The sequence below is a fragment of the Hirundo rustica genome, chromosome 13 (assembly GCF_015227805.2).
Source record: "Hirundo rustica isolate bHirRus1 chromosome 13, bHirRus1.pri.v3, whole genome shotgun sequence".
Classification (NCBI taxonomy): domain Eukaryota; kingdom Metazoa; phylum Chordata; class Aves; order Passeriformes; family Hirundinidae; genus Hirundo; species Hirundo rustica.
In genome coordinates, this window is record NC_053462.1 from 19,668,616 (window position 1) to 19,690,653 (window position 22,038).

Sequence of the window (22,038 nt, forward strand, 5' to 3'; positions counted from 1 at the left end):
TTCAATCCGGTGTGCAGACTGTAAACAGGGGCAGTAAATAGATTTATAGAGAAGAAAACCTTTTGTGCTTTCTGTATATACTACTGCAGAACACTCACAAACTCTTTTGTCCTGCAGGCTTTGGATTTCCCACTGTTGCTGGGTTTGCATATATGAAAATGTAAAATGGTAACATTGAATAAAATCCACAAACCATTATCTCACGTCTGTTTCTTGTCACTTCAAAGTAGCTTTAGCTCTTCATGGCTAAAAAATGCTGAAAAATGTGGGGGTTTGTTTCATCCAGAACCGGGTTTGACCTTTTGGCAAGATCCTGCCCATCAGTTTGGCTTTCCTCATTTTGAATTAAAATGGGTTCACCAGTGATTCTTTGTTTTTGTGAGATCCACGTGACTTTGGGAAAGCTTTGTCAGAGTCTGTTTGCTGAAAACCTCCAAAACTGGGCAGCTCAGACTGGCTGGAGCAACTGGAGTTGTTTCTCTGGCTGTTGGGTGGAGATGCCTGCATTTCTGACGCTGCCTGAACTCACCCCTGAGCCTTGGCAGTCGAGTCTCAGCTCCCCGCTCCTTGTTCCAAAGGCATTGCCACGTGGATCCAAAGGGATTTACAGCTGGAGCCTCGGACCCAGGACTGGGTGTGCTGCTGGAGCTGCCCGGGGTGTTGGTTAAAACGCGGGCTGGGCCGTGGTGGGAGGAGGCGTTGTTGGATTTCTCCTGTGCCCCGGCATGCGAGAGCCGGTTTGATTCCCCGCGTTCATTCCCCGTCTCGCCGGGTGCCGAGGGAAGCAGCTGCTCGAGATCTGTCAGCGTTGTCCGTGCTGCCATTGCCATGGCGACGGGAGCCGGCTGCACACAAACGGCACAGGGATGTCGGCGCAGCACTCCCAAAACAAACCCGAGCGGGTCTGTCCTTCTCGCTGCTCGGAGCACGGGTGGTGCAGCACAGGCTGCAGGGGCAGCGGTGAGCTCACCAACCCGCACCTCCTGCTTGGAGAGATGCTCCAGCCCCCTCCTCATCTCTGTGGCCTCCTGGACCCTCACCAGTAGCCCTTTGTCTTTGCTGAGCTGTGGAGCCCAGAATTGAAGGCAATACTCCAGACGTGGCTGCACACGGGTGAGGCAGAGTAATCACTCCGATGGAAAAAAGAAAACATGGAATGCAAAGAAAAAGAAAAGCCAGAGAAGGAGGAACATGGAGCAACTCATCTTCAGCACAGGAGTGCAAGAGGGATGGTCCTGTTGATGGGCAGGGAAGGGAAAAGCAGCTGAAGCTGAGTACAGAATGGCTTCACCTCAAAATTTCAGAAGTAGCTCTTTATTTAGGGGTCTCCCCAGGCTGTGCCGTGTGCTGCTGCACTACTTTGGAAAATGTGGGGTTCAGCTGGAACCGGGACACAGCCCTGAGCTGGAGTTCCACTTTTTAAATGCAGAAACTGGGGGGATTTTTTTTTGCCATTGACACTGAAAGTAGTAATAAACTGTCTTAAAAACCCATAACATAATTGTACAAGCATTGAACTTTATTTAAGAGGTTCACTGAGCTGGCAAGGAGCAAACCTGACCCGTTACTTCAGCCCAGCACCAGAGCACAGGGATGAGTTCTATCAGCCTCATCAGGGCCTACAACCTGTGTCCACAGGAGCCCTTGGGGGAGCAGGGGGGACAATCCCCTTCATCCCACCACCGCAGAGCAGTGATCTCCATCAGCTCTGAAAGTGCTTCAGCACAGAATACAGAAAACGGTCTGACCTACAGCTCTGATGGAGAAAACCAAACCGTGGGATGTGGTGGGGGCTCAGGATCAAGGGATCCAACTGGAAATGAACTGGAGAGGCTGGAGCTGGGAGGGACACTGGGACAGCACACCAGCACCCACAGCCTGTTTACCTGGGTTAGGGCTGGTCCTTCCATCGAGGGGCTGGCACAGCTGCTGGGATGTGTCTCTCACTGGCACACTTACCCTCTTTAACAAAGATTTCCTACAAGCTGCGAATTATTTCTATCACCTTTTAAATCGAGCTATTAGTTGCACAACTTTTTGGGGATGTATCAAATTACTCAAGTCCTACTACAGATTTCCCGGCTCTAGAGGAGCTGTAGAGGAGTTCAGTGGGGTGTGGTGCTGGGTTGCAGTGAGGAAGGAGCAGTTACTGAACCGTTCAGCTCCCAGTGGCTCTGCCATTCCGTTGTCACCGCTGTACAAACCCCGGCGCCCGGCAGCAGCAGCGCTGCCACGCAGGTGGGACTGTAGAAAAGGAGTCCTTGGCTGTACATGGCTTCCACAGTGGCTTTGTTACATCAGGTACAAACTGTACAAGTTCTCCAGGTTCCAAGTGTTCTAAGTGGCAGAAACAGTTCAGCCTGTGTTTAAAGACTCGGGTTTAAGTGTAGAGATATTACAGGTAAGGACCAGGCTGAGTAACCAGCTGCATGTAACGGCAAAGGTGTGGGTTTAATACAACCTGCAACAGTACAGATATGTACATATGTACAGAGTGGGTCCTCTTCTGCTGCTGAGCACTTGATCCTCGGCTTCCCTGGGAGTAGGAAACACGGGAGCAGGACAGGTCCAGTTCTGCAGCACCTCGAGTTCCTGGGTTGAGCTCTCTGTGACCGGGGCCTACAGGACCCCTTCGCTGAGGCGGGACTTGCTGTAGTCCCCCAGGTCGTTCTGCAGGTCTCGCTCCTCGTCATCTGCAATTACAGATTGGAATTAATTACAATTAAAATGCTCGGATCAGATCTGATGTGGCATCACCAAAAAAATACCGAAGTACAGTTCCCAGGACATGCTGCTAAAGGGCACAGCCCCGAGCTGGCCACAGGATGGAGTCAGCAGGGACAGGAGGTGTCCAGGGGGATCTCTGGCTGCAGGGCAGCCCCACCTCACATGCTGCAGCACTGTCACACCAGCTGCTGGGCCTTGAGACTGTCTATCAAGCTTTCAAACTCCCCCACTAAAACCCAGCTCCTGCTGAAAGTCCCATGCCCAGAGTTGACAGCGTAAGGCTTCACAGAGGGTGGGGACTAGCACAGGGAAGTCACCGGGACCCCTTCCATACCAAGGGCCTCCTTCCCTCAGAAAGTGAAAGACCCTAAAACTTCCATTTGCTCCAACTAATAAGATTTTTCCTGCACCTCAGAGCTCTTCCTTTAGATCAGGAAAGACTCTTGTGCACAGCAAAGGAAATCCAAGTTGAGCTCCTCCATCTCCCACTGGCTGCCGAGCTGCCTGGAGCTCTGCACACCTTCACAGCCAGCACCCCGGGAGCCAGGCAGGGGCCTGAGGGGCTGCCCCAGCACAAAAGGCTGGAGTTCACCTGCATGACACAGGTTTGCTCTGTAAGAAAGTGCCACCCCAGCACCTGGGCATCCTGGAGTTACCCCCCTTCCACCATCCAGCCACCACTAACAGACATTTTAGAAGCTGCCACCTTCAAACATCCCCTTGCCCTTCAGCAGGCGCCTGAGGGAAGGAACCAGGCTGGGGTCCTTAACTCCATAATGCCAAGGGAAGGAACCAGGCTGGGTTCCTTAACTCCATAATGCCAAGGGAAGGAACCAGGCTGGGTTCCTTAACTCCATAATGCCGAGGGAAGGAACCAGGCTGGGTGCTGCCCTGCCCCAAGGAACATCCCCCAAACCGGGTATTTCCCCTGGATCATTTCAGTCGAAGCCTGCACATTCCTGGAGGCAAGAGAAGCCATGTGGAATCCAGTGGCTTTGTAGCACATGCCACGGGCTTTGTTCAGCCTGACGCAGACCCGGTGATGTTTTCCTGACAGTTTTCAGACAGAAATTCTTGTTCCTTTTTTACCCCTCCCTAAACAATTATAACCACCCTCCTTTCAACCCCCCATTCTGCCTTCTCCTGCCCTGCAGACAAATCAGTATAAAGCCTGAAGCAGCCACTTTTTCTGGAATACTGCCCCTGGAAGTTCCATTGGCCACACTCAAATCACAGCTCAAGCCAACATGACAAGTTATTAAAGAACAACAGAACAAAGCTTGGGAAATGTGGTTTGAGGTAGTAACACGCTCTGCTCAGATCATCACCAGGAAGAAGCTTCCAGAAGTCACCCTTTAACCTTAACTACCAGCTCTTAATCCAGCCTGTCTACACAGAGACAAAGAGGGGTTCATCAGGAAAAGGATCTTCCCCAAGTTCAAATTCCAAGCCACCAGAGCAGGGAGCTTGCAGGGACCCCACCTGGAAGGGAAATGTTTTTATGGGGTCACTGCCAGAGCTCTGTTTTTCCAAACACCACTCACGTGGCAAGTTAAACCCCAGAGACTGGCCTTGTGTAACATTTCCCCATCGCTTAGAGCTGCACCACACCCACCCTTTCCCAGGTGCCACTGGGGAACGCTGCCCATGGCACCAGCTCCCCTGGGAAGGCCCCCACAGCCAGGCACTCACACTGATATCAGGAGCAGCACAGAGCTCTGAGGGGCAACGAGAGCCCTGTGGGATGGGGACAGGGACAGGGAGCTGCACCCCTGCCCCGAGTGGCAGCCACCTACGGTCTGCCTCTGCTCCTGGGGAACAAGGGACGGGACAAGAGGAAACGGCCTCCAGCTGTGCCAGGGGAGGGTCAGGTTGGATATTGGGAACACTTCTTCACAGCAAGGGCTGTCCAGAGCACACAGGCTGAGCGAGGCAGATGGCACCAGCCAGCACAGACTGAGCTACAGCTTCCAGAGCTGCATCCTGAAGGCCAGGTAAGGAACTACTGCAGCGAGAGGCTGTGCAGGACGCACTGCCGGCCCCCACCCGCAGGACTGCCAGCGCCTGCAGCGCCTAGGGACACACAGGACAGCCTGCACTCCCTGCCCACAACAGCCCAGCACCATCAGGGCACGGCTCCCCAGCACAGACAGCAAAGTGGACCACCCTCCAGAGGGGCAGGCGTGACACACAAACCCCCTGCGAGTTCTGAGCACAGGGGGCACACAACAGGCTGCAGCAGCGGGCACTGCAGTTCATTAGTAAGCTGGTTAACCACCACAGGTTCCGGTCCATCCTATTCTTTCACTTGTGCACAAGTTTTAAACTGCCAGCCCAGCCTGCTGACACTGCACTTAGCTGCATGCTCACGCTGTCAGCTGCTTTTTACTGGCTTTGCCCATTCATTGTGCTTAGATGCCAATTAAATAGAGATAAAACCTCCTGAAAAACCTCCAGCTAAAAACTTATATAACTTATGGGAGTCAAAATCAGGAGATCTGTAGGATTCTTGTCCCATTTCCTATTTTTCCCCCTCTTTATTTTACACTCCTGTTTAACTGGAAACACTCTCTGTCTGTACCCAACATTCTCACCCTACAGACATGCAGGCCTGTCACAAATGTCCCCAGACAGCGGGATGGAGGAGGCAGACAAGGCAGGCAGAGGCAAGCGAGGGAGGCGACGCAGGAGCCGCATGCAGGACAGGGAACGGCCATGCACACACAGGTGTTAGGCAGCACTGGATCAGGAGCTCCGAGGTGGGTTAGCAGAACGCCACAAGCCTGTTGAATCTGTGTATAATGCACAAAAGTGACACCTGGAATCACCAGCTGAGGCCTCCCTGCACACCAGCTCCAGGCAGGTGTGACAAGAGCAGCAGTCGAAGTACTCATTTCTCTCTTTGACAATTTAGGAATGTCGAGGCCCAAAGCCCTCCCAGCCAGGGGCCAGAGCTGGGTGTTTGGGTAAAACCAGGTCTGGAATTTAAAGTCGTGCTTTTCCTGGTAGGAACTATAGACAACTGCAGTAAGGTGCCAAAACCCTCTCAACTCAAGAGTGTTGCATCGCTGCTGTCCCACAGAGAGCGAGGCCAAATTTCAAACTTGTTTGTTCTGTCTGAGCAATTTGTGATCATCTAAACCAGAGAGGCTTTACACAAATTCAACAAGTAACTCAGCATGGATTTATCACAATGGGATGGAGGTAAGGCCCAAGCTCACCTTGGACGTCTTCTTCTCCACCATCACCATCCTCTTCCTCATTGTAAGCCAGCTCGGCCTGTTTGTCTGCCTCATACTCACCCACGTTCCCATCATCCCCATTATAATCTGCCAGTTTAGAACCCTGCTGCGGGTCCACAGGGGATTCATTCTCATCAAAGAACCGGCCTGTGGAGTAGGAAAGGAGTGAGTCAGCAGCAGAGAGGAAAGAAACAGGGGGATCCTACACGAGAGCAGATCGCAGGTGGAGGCAGTCGGGGTCTGTGGTAGATCCAGCTGGAGAGAAAGGGGGAGAAGGGAGAGGGCTGGGCAGGGGTTGAACGAGGCTCATGGAACACCCCTGTGCAGGTGACACCTCCGTGTCACCCTCGTGACACCTGACTGTCCCACGCCGCTCTCTGCAAGGGCTGGAGGGAGTGCCCAAACGGCTTCACCTCGCACTGCCCACAGGCACCAACACAAGATTTCTCAAAAAGCACACGAGCACTTACTCGTGGAAGGGTCAGGATCCACTTTTCCTGAGGCCTGGCACTCTGCACGTCCCAGAGTGACCCACGGCAGTGCCCCAGGGGAGCCCTGCTGGCAGGGGAGGGAGCCCAGCACGGCCTGCCCTCACTGCTCAGCTTGGAAACTCACCCAGATCCCTCTACACTCTGCTTTCCTGGTAAGCTTTAACACTGTTCAACGTGCCCCAAACCCAGTGCTTTTGTCTCCCAACAGAAAATTAAGAATGGTTTCAGATCCTGAAACAACACACGAGAAAAGCGGGAATTGGGTGGAAATACGGAATGAGCAGACAGTGAGCCAGGTGAGAGATTCCTGGTGTGATGTCAGCTCAGAGCTGGAGTTTAATGGGTACAGCGAGAGCTCCTCCAGCCCAGTGCTTGAGGGAAACAGCTCTGCATCTGCAGAGGTCACTGGCCTGGAAGATTGTGTATAAATGGAAAAAAATGGGATTGAAGTGTGATACAATTCTTACACACCAGGCAACAAGGCTGCCAGGGCAGGTGATGATTCCCAGTGCAAGCAGCTAATGGAGAAGTAAAACTGGAGAAGGATTTCAACATCGGGATTAAAAATGGACAGATGTAAAAGTGAAATTATTCCCTTAAACAATGTCTGTATAAAAACCAGGACAGAAGCAGTACCATCCTGCTTCTCTGTATGGGGGAAAAGCAGCAGAATCACACCTCAAACACACAAACACACAGGAACACCAGTTTCAGGTATTTTCGTAAAAAAAGCAAGGAAAAAACCCCATGATCTGTTTAGAAATCCAAAGTTCCGTACATTATCCATTGCCTGTTCATGTCTAATTGAGTGGTCCTGTTGTTATTTTTGACACTGCATTTTATACAAAACCCAGGTAGGACAGTGGGATTTGCATGTTAAACCCAAACTGAGCCATGGAAGACAAGGGTATGCACCCAGCTTCCAGCAAAACCAGCCCTGGACAGGCAGAGACACTGTGGCAGACAAGCACTGAATGAATGGAAGTTGACAGAAGGAAAGGTTAAAGTTGATGAAGAGATCCCAGGAAATGCAGCAGGCCCACAAAGGCTAGAGACTGAGCTCAGGGAGCACAGTCAGTCTGGTGAGGCCATCCAGAGCCACCCCAGGGACAGCTCCCACTGTGCCAGGCTGCCCCAATGTCCAACCTGGCCCTGGACACTGCCAGGGATCCAGGGGCAGCCATGGCTGCTCTGGGCATCCTGTGCCAGGGCCTCACCCCTTCCCAGGGAACAATTCCTGATTCTCAGTCTCCCATCCAGCCCTGCCCTCTGGCAGTGGGAGCCATTCCCTGTGTGCTGTCCCTCCATCCCTTGTCCCCAGCCCCACTCCAGCTCTCCTGGAGCCCCTTCAGGCACTCTAAGGTCTCCCCAGACTCTTCTCTCCTCCAGGCTGAACAGTCCCACTCTGCACCCTCTGCTTCAAAGCTCTCAGTCACCAACACCAGCCAGGCACCTCCCCACGGCGGGAGCTGCAGAGCTGGGATGGAGCTGGGCTCCTCCACACCAGGGCGGGTTTGCCACCAATGGACCTTCTGAACAGCCACTGACCATCAGGACAGAACCTCATACAAACCTGGATTAGCTGTTTCCTTTTGTGATAAAGTCTCTCCCTCAACTGCGCCATTAAAACCTACAACCAGAGGTATTCCAAAAATGAAGGAGCAAAGAGAAGAGACTAAGTGGGGACAATTCCTGACACTCAGGTACCCCCTCATAGCCTACAGTGGAGACATTTCCTTCCAGCCCCTGCCTACACAACCTCATCACTTAATCCATGACCAGGGAAGAGAGACAATCCATTAACAAACCCAAAACTGAAATGAGCTTTCTCACTCCAGAAGTTTCTTCCAGAAGCTGCTTTGATAAAATAACGCGCCTTGCACACCTCAGAATACACAGAGAGGAAGCCAGGCCTGCCCAGCTTCTGTGACAATTTGTAACACGCTTGTCCCTGCTCCATCACAAAGTTCCACGAGTGATATTAAAACAACCAAAGTTTTCTCAGTTTTGGCTGAACTCTTATAGTATTGTCCAAAAAGTGTATTGAAGTTGAGTAATAAAGTAACTCAGCATCCTTCATGTATCAAAGTTCTGACTTAACCAATTTAACTGTGCAGTAATTTCAAAAAACATCTTAAATTCTGACAAGGAAATAATTTTTTTAAAATAACTGAACGTACATGTGAAAAATAACACATTAAAGCCTATCTTTTACCCAGGAACACATTATTTTCCTTCTCAGGCTCCCTCTCCAAAGCCACCCTCTGCAATGGTACCTATTTTGCAGACAGGCACTTGCACAGATAAAAAATGAAGGGATTTTTTTAAAATATTGAAGTGTGTGATATTGGCCAACTTACTTTGCTTAATCTTCTGCAAGTCGCTAACTTGGCTCTTTGGGATTTTCATCTGGTCTGGCTCAATTTTTTGGTCTTTCTGGGCTTCTGCATTTTCTTCAAAATTCAAGTGCTGGAGAGAATTTGGAGGGATCTGCTTGGCAACGTCGGCGTTTCCATCACTGTCGCTGGGCAAACCTACAACGTTAAAATGGGAAGTTACACTCAGAATTTCAGCAGGACAGGACTGGAACAAGCCACCTGCAGTGCAGGCATACCTGGATATTCTCTGGCCTTAAAGTGACTCCATCCGCAAGCACGGAGTTTGTTTTCTTTGGGTTTGTCTCTCTTCTAACTGCGATTCCTCCAAACCCTCTAAGTTCTCACATCCTAAACCTTCCCCATGGCAGCCTCAAGTGAGCTGCTCCCAGGGACAGGAGGACACTGAGCAGGGGTAGGAACGTGTTTATCTGACTGTGGCTACCAAGAGATCAACAGCCAACCCCGGAGGGGGTGATGCAGCCCTAATTAATACCCTAAGGAGGAACACTCATTTCAATTACTCTGTCCGCTGGAGGAATCTTGAAGCATTTATCTTTGAAACTTCTAACTCGAATTCAGCTGAGATTGGTCAAAAGGCTGAGAAATTATTGCTGTGGAGGGTACAAGAAGAGATCATACAACAGCAGCCCAAGTGCCTCAGCCAGGTAAAAACACAGCCTTGGATCCTGCAGAAATTTATCCTTGGTTTTCTTCTTGCAACCAAAATATTGCTTCAGCAGCTGCTAACAGGAATTTTACCTGGTGCCAGGTTGGGAGCATGGGGCTGCTCAGTTGGAAGGTGACCTTCATTTTTAGGAGCTGAAATATGTGGCTTCTTTAAAGCTAAAACAGAAGACAGGGACAAAAGCATTAACATGAAACAAACAGACTGTTTACCTGGTCTTGCTCTAACAATCCTGTAAACGTCTATTTTTTTATAATTTCCCTAATGAAAATATAAAAGGTAAGATTTCAGGAGGGGCATTATCCAAAACATTCCATCTGGAGAATTCAAACCTCCTAGGCACAGTAGAAATGATCTGATTTTACACCCCACTTGAATTTTATTACCACAGAGAGATTTTGGAAGTCTGCGCTCACTGTGATCCACATGGTGCTCACACACAACAGCTACCTCACCAAGACCCAAATGTGAAAGAGTGAAGAGTACTTCTCCTAACCAGTGGGAGTATCTTCAGCTTTAGCAGGGTCATTATCCTCTAGTTCAGGCATGCCTGCATCTCCTCCTGGTTTGATTTTCTCTGCAAGACAAGAAAGGGATATTCTGCCTCACTAACCCTTCAGTCTGAACTGTGAATTTCCCTCTTGTGGAAGGCTCTAACTCAGAACAATCACTGCAGCTAATCAGTGTATCTATGCCAAACAATTCCCTCTTTACTTCAAAGAAACGCACAGCCTGGAGGCTGGCAAAGGATGCAACACAACCGGCCCATTCTCTATCACAAATGCCCAAAAGAGGAAATACCTTTGCCATTTGCAACGTGTTCTGAAGGCTCCTCATTCTTCACTATGTCTTTACCTTCCACCTCTGCAGCAGCCTCAGGTATTGCCTGGTCACCATTGCTGGGGCTGACTGCAGTGTCTTTACCAGACTGAATCTTTTGTGTGGCCTGTTAGAACAAACAAGGAGACAACATGAAACACTTCCCTGGAAATTACAAACTAAACATCCTCAAATTCAAGGTTACTTTGGGGAAGCAAAACTGCATTTATGAACTCAGTGATCACCAAAGCAAAGAGCAGAGCACTCTGCACAAAGCTGGACCCTGGGGATCTGGAAACACAACTGGACAGAAAATGTTCAACACAGCAGAGCTGCAGGACACTTCTACTGCCACACACAGGTGTTAACAACAAAAACAGGTTAAGGTAACATCAGCCTTAGGCCTCAGATCAGAGCCTTGAAGCAATTCCAGACCGTAAGAGATGTGAAAAACTTGCTCTCAGTCTGCCCTATTATTTGAGATGTTTATAGATGAAGTAAGGAAACGAAGTTTTAAGCATCTGTTTGCAGGAAAGAGGCCCAAATTCTACTGGCAGCCTGTTTGATGTAATCACACCCGAGATACCATTCCAGCACCACCACAATTTGCATCACATTAGCACCTCGAAGCTCAGCAGAGCTCAGGCTCCCTCTGCAATCACCTGGGTAAGGCTGTGAGAACACAGATCCCCCCCTGGAGAGCTGAACAGCGATACCCACACTACCAACAACCAAAATCCTCAGCAATGGCATCAGGGAGGAAGGCTGGAGCAGAGCAAAGCACCTGGCCTCGGCTTCGAGCTCACTGGGTGAGACAGTCGGCAGATTTCTTACACTAATACCCACTAAGGGCTGCTCAGGGGGATACTGAACACAGGGAAGAAGTGTCCCAGGATTCCACATCTCTGAGGCAAACAGCAGGCTTTGGGCTCTTCCCATTCAACACAAACCTTCTGTTCCCGTGCAATTTGGTCCATTAATTTCTTGATGGTCTCTTCATGCTGCAGCCTCATTTCCTTGATCTGCTGCCCACACTGCAGGCTTGAGGAGAAACACACCATTAGTTACACTTCATTTGTTGGATCTGCTCTCCCACAAGTAAAATAAGGGAAAAATAGGAAGTGGCACAAAAAGCCAAACTTGAGCTATAACTAGAATAGTCTGTCCAAGAGGCCTGGTATATGGAGTGGGAATGGACTCAATACAGTAAGAAAGCAGAGCTGGAAAAAAAAAAAATAGGCACAGAGCCGAAAAACCAGTAAAATAAAGAGAATGGCCTTGAGTACTTCCTCCAGAAGCTGGAATCCAACCAAAAGGTCAAGCTCCACAGTTAATCTGTCTGCAAATATTAATTCCACTGGGAAGGCAACGTGTCTCTCCTGGCTGTCAGCAGAGAAGGTGCACGAGTGCCACTATCAGTTACTGCTCCCTGCTCAAATAACACCATCTGAATACACAGCCAGGTGCCCCAACTTCCCCAGCAAGCCACGACATCAGCCCAATCACCAAAACTCCCACGTGCCACAAACGCTCAGAACAGCACAGAAACACTTCATGTGTGTAAAAGTTTCAAACACTTTCTCAAGAGTTAAGTCCTCCTCACCCCTCAAAGCTGCACGAGTATTTGTTCTCCCCGTTGCTCAATCATCAACTTAAAGGGCTGAAGTCAGCTTAAAATTTCAATCTACACAAGGTGCTTTCAGCTTCAGCTGAAACAAATGTAACTACACTGCTAGAAAGGCAGCAATTAACAACCCTGGTGACACAGGACTGTGTCCTTTAGACTCCTTCATGTGTTAGTGAACTAAATCTCCACGTTATAAAAAATACATTGACTTAAAAATGCAGAACAATTCCACTAACCCAAGATTTTCCTCAGCTCCTATCTCACGTTGGGGGAAGGACTACAACACCACAAAGAGCTTGAAAGTCAAACAGTCAGCTCAGGTGCATCGCCAAGTGAGCACACCCGCGTTTGGGGATCAGCAGACACGAGATTAATTAGCGCTTTTTAGTAAATACAGGTCCCCCTCACTCACACCAACCCGCAGCTACCAACACTCCCGAGGAAATACCTGTCATATTCCAGCCTCCTTGTCAGGTACGTGTTGTTCTTCTTGTACTCGTGCAGCTGATCCTCCTGGCGGATGAACTCCTGCCGTAACTCTGCCAGTTGTTCTAGGCCAAACAGCAAAACCAACGTGAGTACAGAAAGACAAGAAAAGATGCCCCACGGCAGATACGATTCCCAATATTGCTAAGTAAATAAGAAATTGCTCAAGCTTCACGTCTAGACACACTTTAAAGATTCTTAAAGCAGTTTTTGAAGAAGATGCCACTTTACTCATGTATGCCAGATGGCAGCATGAATTAGAGACAAATTCTTCTGATACTATGCCAATCTCCCTAAATGTTTCTGCACCTTTGCATTCAGAAACCTTGCACAATGCTATTTCACTTATCTGTTGGAAATCTCCATAATTTCCTGAACGGTTCTGTCACTCTGAGTAGCACGGAAGCGCTGCCAGGTTACCCCAGGCAGGATGCTCAAACACTGTTTGAGTGTACAAAAGGAGGCACCTTCCCGCTATCCATAAAGCCAACACGGATTTCCTGTCTTCACAGCTGCTCCAGAAGTTCTCCCTGCTCCTCAGGCTAGGAATAATGAAGCTCCCTACTATTTCAAGCTGCAGCTACACGGATACAGGCAGAAGCCATGTGTGTTGTGTGCACATCTGTTCTGGCTCCCTCTGAAGGACTCTGAAAACAGCAGCACCACAGGCATTATATCCATGTCTGTACAGAACTTCAGAGATGTGCCCCGGACCTTTCCTAACACGGCATAACCATCACAGTGTTCCTGATCAAACTCTACTAAACCGCGTATTTGGCCATGAAAATGACTCTACTGTCCTGTAACTCCGCAGTGCCAGAACACACATCCCTTCTGCAGCAAAGCGGGAGCCAGCTCTGCACTTACCCACACCAGCTAGCAAACACAGCGGGATTTCACATTATGAGATGTTCCAGCTCCACCAGATCCCTCATTTAAACTGCACTCTGCAGCACCTGAGCAGGTAAAATGCACAACTTCAGCATGCCAAATTAGTTTGGCCACGCATCCCTCACCCTTTAGCCGATGTATGTCTGCCATCTGATACGAGATGTTGTTCTGCAGCTTCATCTGGAAGGAAGAAAAGGTTGGATAAATACAGGTGACCAGCAGGACGAGGAGGGTTTGGGCTGCGAAGACTCAGGTGTGTCTGTTTGCTCGGTAAAGCCAACTCACGGACAGGATTATCGGAGTGACGCGCACAAATTTCCTGTAAATCTAAGAAATGTGTATTTAGCCACTGTAAGTGACATCACCAAACTAAACACTGTGTTCGGGCTTTGCTAACAAAGGCTTAAGTTTTAATCCAGAACATATTTACATTAAAAAAGTAGATTGTCTGGACTAAAATAAATGTGCTGCATCCTGATACTGCAAGAGGGACAGTAAACAGCCAATGTCAAAGCACAGGTGGATAAAAATAAACACAGTACCAACAACAAAACCAATTGTTACCTAAGGTATATGATACAATAGAATTGTTATCTTTAAATAGATCTTTTATGTGCTGCTATCTAACAACCTAACACATTTTATTTCGAGAGGGAATCCCACACTAGTAAACTACAACAGCTTTAATCTGGCATTTTTAGTAAGGAAAAAAATAGTTACAATAAGTAAGAATTGCACTTACACAAAGTCCTGAAGTAAAGATGCTTTGTTTTGTCATTACATAAAGACAAAAGCCAGCAGGAACGAAGAGAAAGACTCATGTGCGGAATATTCTGAGAAAGGGGGTAAAAATCCCTGCCTGCCCTCAGGCCCCTTGGGTGCTGTGGTTGTGTTTTCGTTGCAGTTTCACGGTGACACGAAGGGTGCCTGCAGAAGGGGCTGAGCAGGGCTGTCACGCGTGTGACAAGGTCAGCATCACCTCTGGGAACAGCACACTGCAGTGCCAGCACAGCCACTCAGCCAGGACATGCTGGGACACACACGGGGACACACCTGGACACTGGGGCTCCTTCAGTTCCCCCCCAGTGCCCCGAGTGTCTGCGTCTGTCCCCTCCATTTCCTGTCAAAAAACCCAAAACACAACCGCCCTGCCTTTATGACTTCCTCCCCACACCTGTGCCTTCCCTTTTGTCAAATTATTCATTCTTTAAACCCATTTCCCGTTGGGGTTTTGTTATCACAAGGGGCACTCTGAGCAGGCTGCCCCGTTTGTCCAGTGTGGGTATGATCAGGCATTCCTGCCTTGGGACTCCAGCCACGCAGGAACTGCAGAGATGGTGCTTTTCTGCAGCACACGATGCACGCAGAGCGTGCATCCCACAGCCCTGGGCACGCAGCAGAGCTTCCCTGGGCAGCAGAGTTTTTGTGCCAGCCTGCAGGACCCTGGCTCGCCCCGGAGCAGGGCACCCGGAGTGCAGGCAAATCCTGACCCACACCCAAAACAAATGCCGAGAGTGTTCTAGGGCCTGGAGAGGCACCACCACGGCTCCCACCTATGACAGGACACAACGCTGCTCCACAAGGCTTTTCCCAAAAAAGAAAGCAAACAGAACTGGAAAATTAGGGACAGAGCAGAAAAAACAGTAAAATAAACAAAACGGCCTTGAACACGTTTCCTCCAAACCCTGGAACATAACCGAAAAGTCCAGCTCCACAGTTAATCTGTCAGCATTTATTAATTCCACCAGGAACATGATCTTTAGGTAACCTGAGCCCTCTGAGCACAGTACTCTGAAAGAGGGACAAAATTACACCCTGCAGGGACACTCAGGGAGCCTCCTGGCCCGTCAGAGCCATGCTTGCCCCTTGCTCTGCCCACCGAGGCGTTCAAGGCCCCTTGCAGGATGCACAAAGCAAAACCCCATCAGTGCCAGCCTGGGCAGGACTTGCAGAGCTTCACTTCGAAAGCACAACTGGCCCTGCAGAGGGGACACACAGGGAAGGGGACACACAGGGAAGGGAAGCAGAAGACACGAGTCACCACCAAGCCTCTCCATCCACCGGGCACCCACAGTGCCAGCTCCCCCTCCAACGACCCAGGAGAGGGGAGCAGGTACACCCAGTGATTTGTTGTGTTAAGGAACAAGTGTCTCCCCCTCTTTTGCCAAACTACAGGCAATAATCACATTTTCCTGCCTCCCACGCTAATGCAGTTGTTTCCCAGAACCTAATAAATCTATGAACAAAGGAGATCCTGGGGAGCAGTGGGCTCTGTTTACAGACCCTCATCTGGGAGAATTCCTCACACACAAACCCTTCCCCCTGGCTCCTGCTCATCCCATAACCATGTGCCTGGCTGGGGGAGGGCTGCTGTCTGTGAGCAGGAGCTGCATGGGAACAGGCAGCACCTTTATCACACCCTCTTTCTTTTGGTGATTTTGAGTTTCAGAGAGAAGCGACAGGATTTATATCCAAACCAGCTCAGCTGACAGCAAATGTCCCTCATCTGAAGGACAGAAAAGGAGGAAGCTTTTCTATGATTCATGGGATCTGTTCCACCTACACATACAAAACCCACAATCCATGAGCCATGGCGCAGGTCCAGCTCTTCCTGGGCCCCGTCCTCCTTCGGTCTGGACCTGTTTGCATTGCTGAGCTCTCAGGGGCTCCTCAGCACCTTTCCAAGCACTTGAGATGGAGAAAATAAACCCTCTGTAGCTCAGTGAGGAAAAAACCACCAGAAATCCTATGCACGGTCATGTGGCAACCCTCCAGTGCCGTCTGAGTTGTGAATCTTGCCATGTAACAACTCCACATTGCCGCTGTCAAGCTACAGCTTTGCAAACTGGGGAGCTACCGAGTTTTGGCAACAAAGAACAGCTGCTGCCGGGGATGTACGACTAACCAGCTTCATCCCAAGCGTTTCTGGGCAGCAGGCGAGGGCAGGGCAGCGCTCCACACCTGGCACGGCCAGCAGCAGGTAGGGAATGAAAAGGCGCTCCCTGCGCGCTGGGCGCCTGCCACCTGGAACCGCTCCACCACGGGCTCCTGCCAGTCCCACGTTCCACTGCGCTTCTCACAAAGGGATGCGCAAAGCCGTGGAAAAACCCCAAACCCCAACAGCACACTGCAAAAAAAACATGGAATACTCAGGAAGCTGATGCTACATGTGCACACAGCACCTGCCCAAATTCCAGGGCGGGCATTACCCCTGCTCGCCTCTCACAGGGCGCTTCCAAAGAGAACTCCTTGCTCGTTCCAAGGTCCCACAGACCCTCAGGAGCTCACTAGAGGACAGGGGAATTCCCAAGAATTCATGCTTTTTCTGTTTCTTTTTAAACACAAGCCACTGGGTTACACTCCCACATTTGCTCCCAAGAGCAAACAACACCCTGGTGCAGTGTTTTGGGCTTGTTCCAAAAGAGGGGACAGAGGGGAGAGCCAAGGGTTTGGCCTTGGCTCCAGAAATCCCCGAGCCAAGAGGAAGCTGCTGCAGAAACCGGAGTTGCCTCAGCACCGGGAAAGGCACTTGATTTATGTGACCACAAGGCAAAGAACCTCAGCTGAGGACAAAGGAGCACAAAGCAAAACTGACACTGGGAATCTTCAAATGAGTTTTCCTTAAAAAGAGCCTGAATGTGTTGTGATCACTTGATCAATGTCGGGTTTTTATTTCAGCTCCTGCGTTTCACAAATTGACTAAGATCACAGGTAATGAGCAGTTTGGTCAGACAGACTTGCCAAATTCTATATTGAGAGGAAACAAGTTATCATTCAAGCCTTTTTTGGTCAGACACTTTATAACTACTACTGTTTCCTTGTGACAGACTTTCATTCTCTGAAACAAAGCTTTATTCTCTACTACCAGAGAAGTAATAGCCCTTAAATAAAGTCATTTAAAGGGTTCTAGAAAAAAATAAACATTGTTGCCACTGAGAAAAGACAGCGGCTTACATGGGAGGAAAAAAGACCAGCAACCGTTTTTTGATAAAATCCTGCTCTTCTGGCCTCTTAGGGCACTCTGAACATTGTGAGCACAAAAGAGAGGATGCTCAAAATATGCTACGAGCTCACACGGCCTTAACTGGCAGCTTCTGGAACAAAGGAGGAAGACACACGGCACACACTGCAGGCAATTAACACTAAATTTAATTTGGGAGGTTCACTGGGCAGGTTTCTCTCGCTGCCCTCCGGCTCTGCCCTGCGCAGTGTCACACTCGGAGCACCCAAAGCCCGGGCAGATCTCAGGGAACACCAGAAGGGCGGGCAGGCAGGGCAGGCAGCAGCACCCGTCCGTGCCCCGTGCACCCGGGCTGGCTCCAGGAGCCACTGCTGCACCGCCCAGCTCAGACCTACATCTCCTCCCGGAGCGTCCTACAGGAGCACATCTCTGATTTCCAAAAAAAACCCAAACTCCTGGCACTAAAAGCACCCCTGGTCATGCAGCCCAGTAACTGATCCCAGAATCCCTGAGGCTGGAAAAGCCCTCCCGGACCAGCGAGCCCAACTTGTGACCCCTCCCCACCTCGTCACCGCCCAGAGCGCTGAGTGCCACATCCAAGGGACGGGGATTCCACCACCGCCCTGGGCAGTTCCAGTGCCTGACCGCCCCTTCCAGGAAGAAATCCTTCCTGATCTGTGCCTGACAGCTCACCTGAATCCTGCCAGGGCAGTTTTACACCCACACTAACCAAACAGACTGACTGCCCTTTTGCAGACAGGAGGGGAAGTATCTTGGCTAAACCCCAACTGCTTTAGAATCACTGAGGCTGGAAAACACCTTTAAGATCACAGAGTCCACGTCATATCCAACTGGAATTTTTATTGCAACCTAAGGAAAGATAAAAATTAAAAATACGTTTGCTGAACACAAACAGCAGGAAACATTAATACAAACCTAATCAGTTTGAGGGAGTCTAACTCTGGAATGTAACGTACATATTCGGCTTTTTCTGAGACAACTCAATGCATTTTCTGAGGCTGCTCATCCAACGTGCAACAAGAAAGGGCCAGAAAAACAAAGCTAGGCAGCAATAACCCTGGAGAGAGTGTGACATTTCCATAAATCCCACTGTGTTCAATGAGCACAGTGATGACCTGCATGCAAATACACCCCACACGTGCCCTGAGCAGGACCCGTGTGCTGAGCCCCGTGAACTTCCCGGTTCAGGACGGCTATGAAAGCAGAACAGTGAAAGTTGAGGCATTCACTCATCTTCCACCACAAAAGAAATCCCCAGGCCACCCCCACTGAAAGGGCCAGCTGAATTTTCAATGAGCTTGGCTTCTCCAAGCCAAGGAAAATGACACGTTAGTCAGTAGTAGGGTTGCTTGGTTGGTTTTTTATTGTTGGTTTTTTTTTTTCCTTCAAGTACACGCTGGCAGCATAAAAATCAGAGTGTGCTATACCAGGCATGCCAAGAGGTTTCATCACACTGGTTTCATCTCTCTTGAAACTATAGTTTTACAGCTGTGTCTGGTTTCTTGAACGATCACAAAAGATCAAATATTCTCAGTAGAGACAGAAAGCTAAAAGACAATAAATCTGAAACAGCCTTCTCGAAACGAGCGATCTCTCGGGATTTTCATTGTTCACACACACACGCACACACACACTGGACATCTTCAGCTCCTTTTGGGGACGTTTTCAGAAAACAGAGAGCGCTGCAGCTGTCCCAGCAGCACCAAACCTGAGCCTCGGGGCCCTGATTCACTCCCGGGCTGCAGAGGCTGCGGGGACACCTTGGGCAGCCGAGGGCTGACAGCGCCCCGGGCTGAGCACCGGGACCCCCCCGCCGCTCCCTGCCCTTACCTTGCCGTCCTCGCACCTCTTCACCTGCCCGTCCCTGGCCTGCAGCTGGCTGTTCAGGTGGCTGTAGTCCGCCTGCTTCTGCTCCAGCTGCTTCCTGTGCGAGTCCACCTCGCCCAGGAGGTCCGAGTTCCGCCGCTCCAGCCGGCCCCGCGCCACCTCGGTGCGCTGGGCCTGGCTCTGCAGCTCGGCCAGCTCCTCCCGCAGCAGGGCCTGCCGCGACGCCGCGTTCCAGCAGTGGAAGGCGAGCACGGCGATCACGGCCAGCAGCGCCACGAGCACCAGCGAGGGCAGGCGGCCGCCCCGGCGGTTCGCCCCGAACCCCACCATGGGGGAGGCCGAGGGCGGGGGCTTCAGGCGTAGCGGGGAAGGCGCTCAGGGGAGCCCTGAGGGTGCGAGGGGATGTGAGGGGAACGGGATATCCTGAGGGGGGGGAAAAAGGGAATCACCGGGGAGGAACTGGGGGGTCCGTGGGGAGGGGGGCTGAGGTGGAGGGCTTAGGGAAAGGAAGAGAAGAGGCCCTGAGGGCCTCGCGCTAAAGGAGCCGGGAGAGAACGGCGGGAGGGAAGAGCCCGAGGGGAGCGGGCGGTGGCCGGCAGGGCTGTGCCGGTGCCAGCCGAGCCGCCGCCGCCGGGCCCTGAGGGACCGACCGGCCGAGCCGCCACCGCGGCGCCCCGCCCGCCGCCCGCCCCCTGCGCCTCTCGCGAGAGGAGCGCCCGCAGCGCTCGCGAGAGCCTGGTGCCGCCTTCCCTGAGGGGCCGGGGCCGGGGCCGGGGCCGGGGCCGGGGCCGCAACGGTGCCCGGGGAGCCCCACACAGAGCTGCGCTAACGGACGTTAAAAACCTGCCGCTGTCACACCGAGCCCTGCGCGGGGAAACGCTTCACAAGCACAGCCCCGTCCAACCCGGCACCGGTGCCAGGGGAGCGCCACAGAGCTGCGATGAAGGACGTTAAAAACCTGCCGCTGTCACACCGAGCCGTGTGCGGGGAAACGCTTCACAAGCGCAGCCCCGTCCAACCTGGCCTTGGGCACTGCCAGGGATCCAGGGACAGCCACAGCTGCTCTGGGCACCCTGTGCCAGGGCCTGCCCTCCCTCACGGAGCAATTCCTGCCCAATATCCCATCCATCCTTGCCCTCTGGCAGTGGGAAGCCATTCTCTGTGTCCTGTCCCTCCATCCCTTGTCCCAAGTCCCTTTCCAGCTCTCTTGGAGGCTCTTTGGGCACTGGAAGGGGCTCTGGGATCTCTGGACCCTTTTCCGGGTGTATTTCCCAGCCTGACTCCGGGGCAGAGCGCACCGGGGCAGGAACACCGTGCGCTTCTCAGCCCCACACCGGAGAGGTGTTTCCTGAGGGGACAAAGCGCGTCCTGGGAGTGAAGTGAGGGGGTGAATCATCACACGGAACTCTCGGATAACGCATTTATTCCTGGGCAGATTCCCTCACACCCCGTTAATGTCGCTGTGCCGCTGGTTCTCACAGGGGAAAATGGGACACAGAGCTGGGCTGGAACATGGAGCCAGCTCTGACTGTGGCTGCAGCTGCTGCCTTGGTGTGAGGGGAGAGAGATCCCAGCAGAGTCAGGGCTTGGTGTGAGCAGAGAGAGATGCCAGCAAAGTCAGGGTTTGGTGTGAGCAGAGAGAGATCCCAGCAGAGTCAGGGTTTGGTGTGAGCAGAGAGAGATCCCAGCAATGTCAGGGTTTGGTGTGAGTGGAGAGAGATCCCAGCAATGTCAGGGTTTGGTGTGAGAGGAGAGAGATCCCAGCAGAGTCAGGGTTTGGTGTGAGCAGAGAGAGATCCCAGCAGAGTCAGGGTTTGGTGTGAGGGGAGAGAGATCCCAGCAAGGTCAGGGTTTGGTGTGAGGGGAGAGAGATCCCAGCAAAGTCAGGGTTTGGTGTGAGAGGAGAGAGATCCCAGCAGAGTCAGGGTTTGGTGTGAGCAGAGAGAGATCCCAGCAAAGTCAGGGTTTGGTGTGAGAGGAGAGAGATGCCAACAAAGTCAGGGTTTGGTGTGAGCAGAGAGAGATCCCAGCAAAGTCAGGGTTTGGTGTGAGAGGAGAGAGATCCCAGCAGAGTCAGGGTTTGGTGTGAGAGGAGAGAGATCCCAGCAGAGTCAGGGTTTGGTGTGAGAGGAGAGAGATCCCAGCAGAGTCAGGGTTTGGTGTGAGAGGAGAGAGATCCCAGCAGAGTCAGGGTTTGGTGTGAGCAGAGAGAGATCCCAGCAGAGTCAGGGTTTGGTGTGAGCAGAGAGAGATGCCAGCAAAGTCAGGGTTTGGTGTGAGAGGAGAGAGATCCCAGCAGAGTCAGGGCTTGGTGTGAGGGGAGAGAGATCCCAGCAGAGTCAGGGTTTGGTGTGAGAGGAGAGAGATCCCAGCAGAGTCAGGGCTTGGTGTGAGCAGAGAGAGATCCCAACAGAGTCAGGGTTTGGTGTGAGGGGAGAGAGATCCCAGCAAAGTCAGGGTTTGGTGAGAGCAGAGAGAGATCCCAGCAAAGTCAGGGTTTGGTGTGAGCAGAGAGAGATCCCAGCAAAGTCAGGGCTTGGTGTGAGAGGAGAGAGATGCCAGCAAAGTCAGGGTTTGGTGTGAGCAGAGAGAGATCCCAGCAGAGTCAGGGTTTGGTGTGAGAGGAGAGAGATCCCAGCAAAGTCAGGGTTTGGTGTGCAGGTGTTCACCCACACAGAGACTCTGGGCCTGGCTTTACTCCCCGTGATGGATTTAGTAACAGTCCTGCTGTACAGCTGTGACCAAGCGCCTCGGGCAGCTGAGGGTCACCGTGAGCTGGGCACAATCTCAGTACCTCCAGCTGCAAATGGTGTGGGGAGGATGTGGGAGAAACAGAAGGGGATCAGTTTTCCTCCTAAGAGAAGCAAAATTAACAATATTTAA

At 51.4% G+C, this 22,038-nt stretch overlaps 1 protein-coding gene across 2 annotated transcripts; it reads right to left on the reverse strand.

The window, feature by feature from the left end:
* Positions 1 to 1,498: 1,498 nt before the first annotated feature.
* On the reverse strand, positions 1,499 to 19,810 carry GOLM2 (golgi membrane protein 2). 2 transcript variants are annotated; one of them, XM_040077220.2, is made up of 10 exons: positions 19,159 to 19,810; positions 13,472 to 13,526; positions 12,418 to 12,520; positions 11,293 to 11,383; positions 10,325 to 10,469; positions 10,020 to 10,100; positions 9,598 to 9,681; positions 8,821 to 8,994; positions 5,949 to 6,116; positions 1,499 to 2,693 (listed from the first exon to the last, which is right to left on the reverse strand). In XM_040077220.2, the coding sequence occupies exons 1-10, from the start codon at positions 19,483 to 19,485 to the stop codon at positions 2,620 to 2,622; spliced, it is 1,302 nt and encodes a 433-aa protein (XP_039933154.1). In that variant the 5' UTR covers positions 19,486 to 19,810; the 3' UTR covers positions 1,499 to 2,619. The 2 variants fall into 2 exon arrangements, with proteins under 2 accessions (XP_039933154.1, XP_039933155.1); XM_040077221.2 differs by lacking the exon at positions 5,949 to 6,116.
* Positions 19,811 to 22,038: the final 2,228 nt, after the last annotated feature.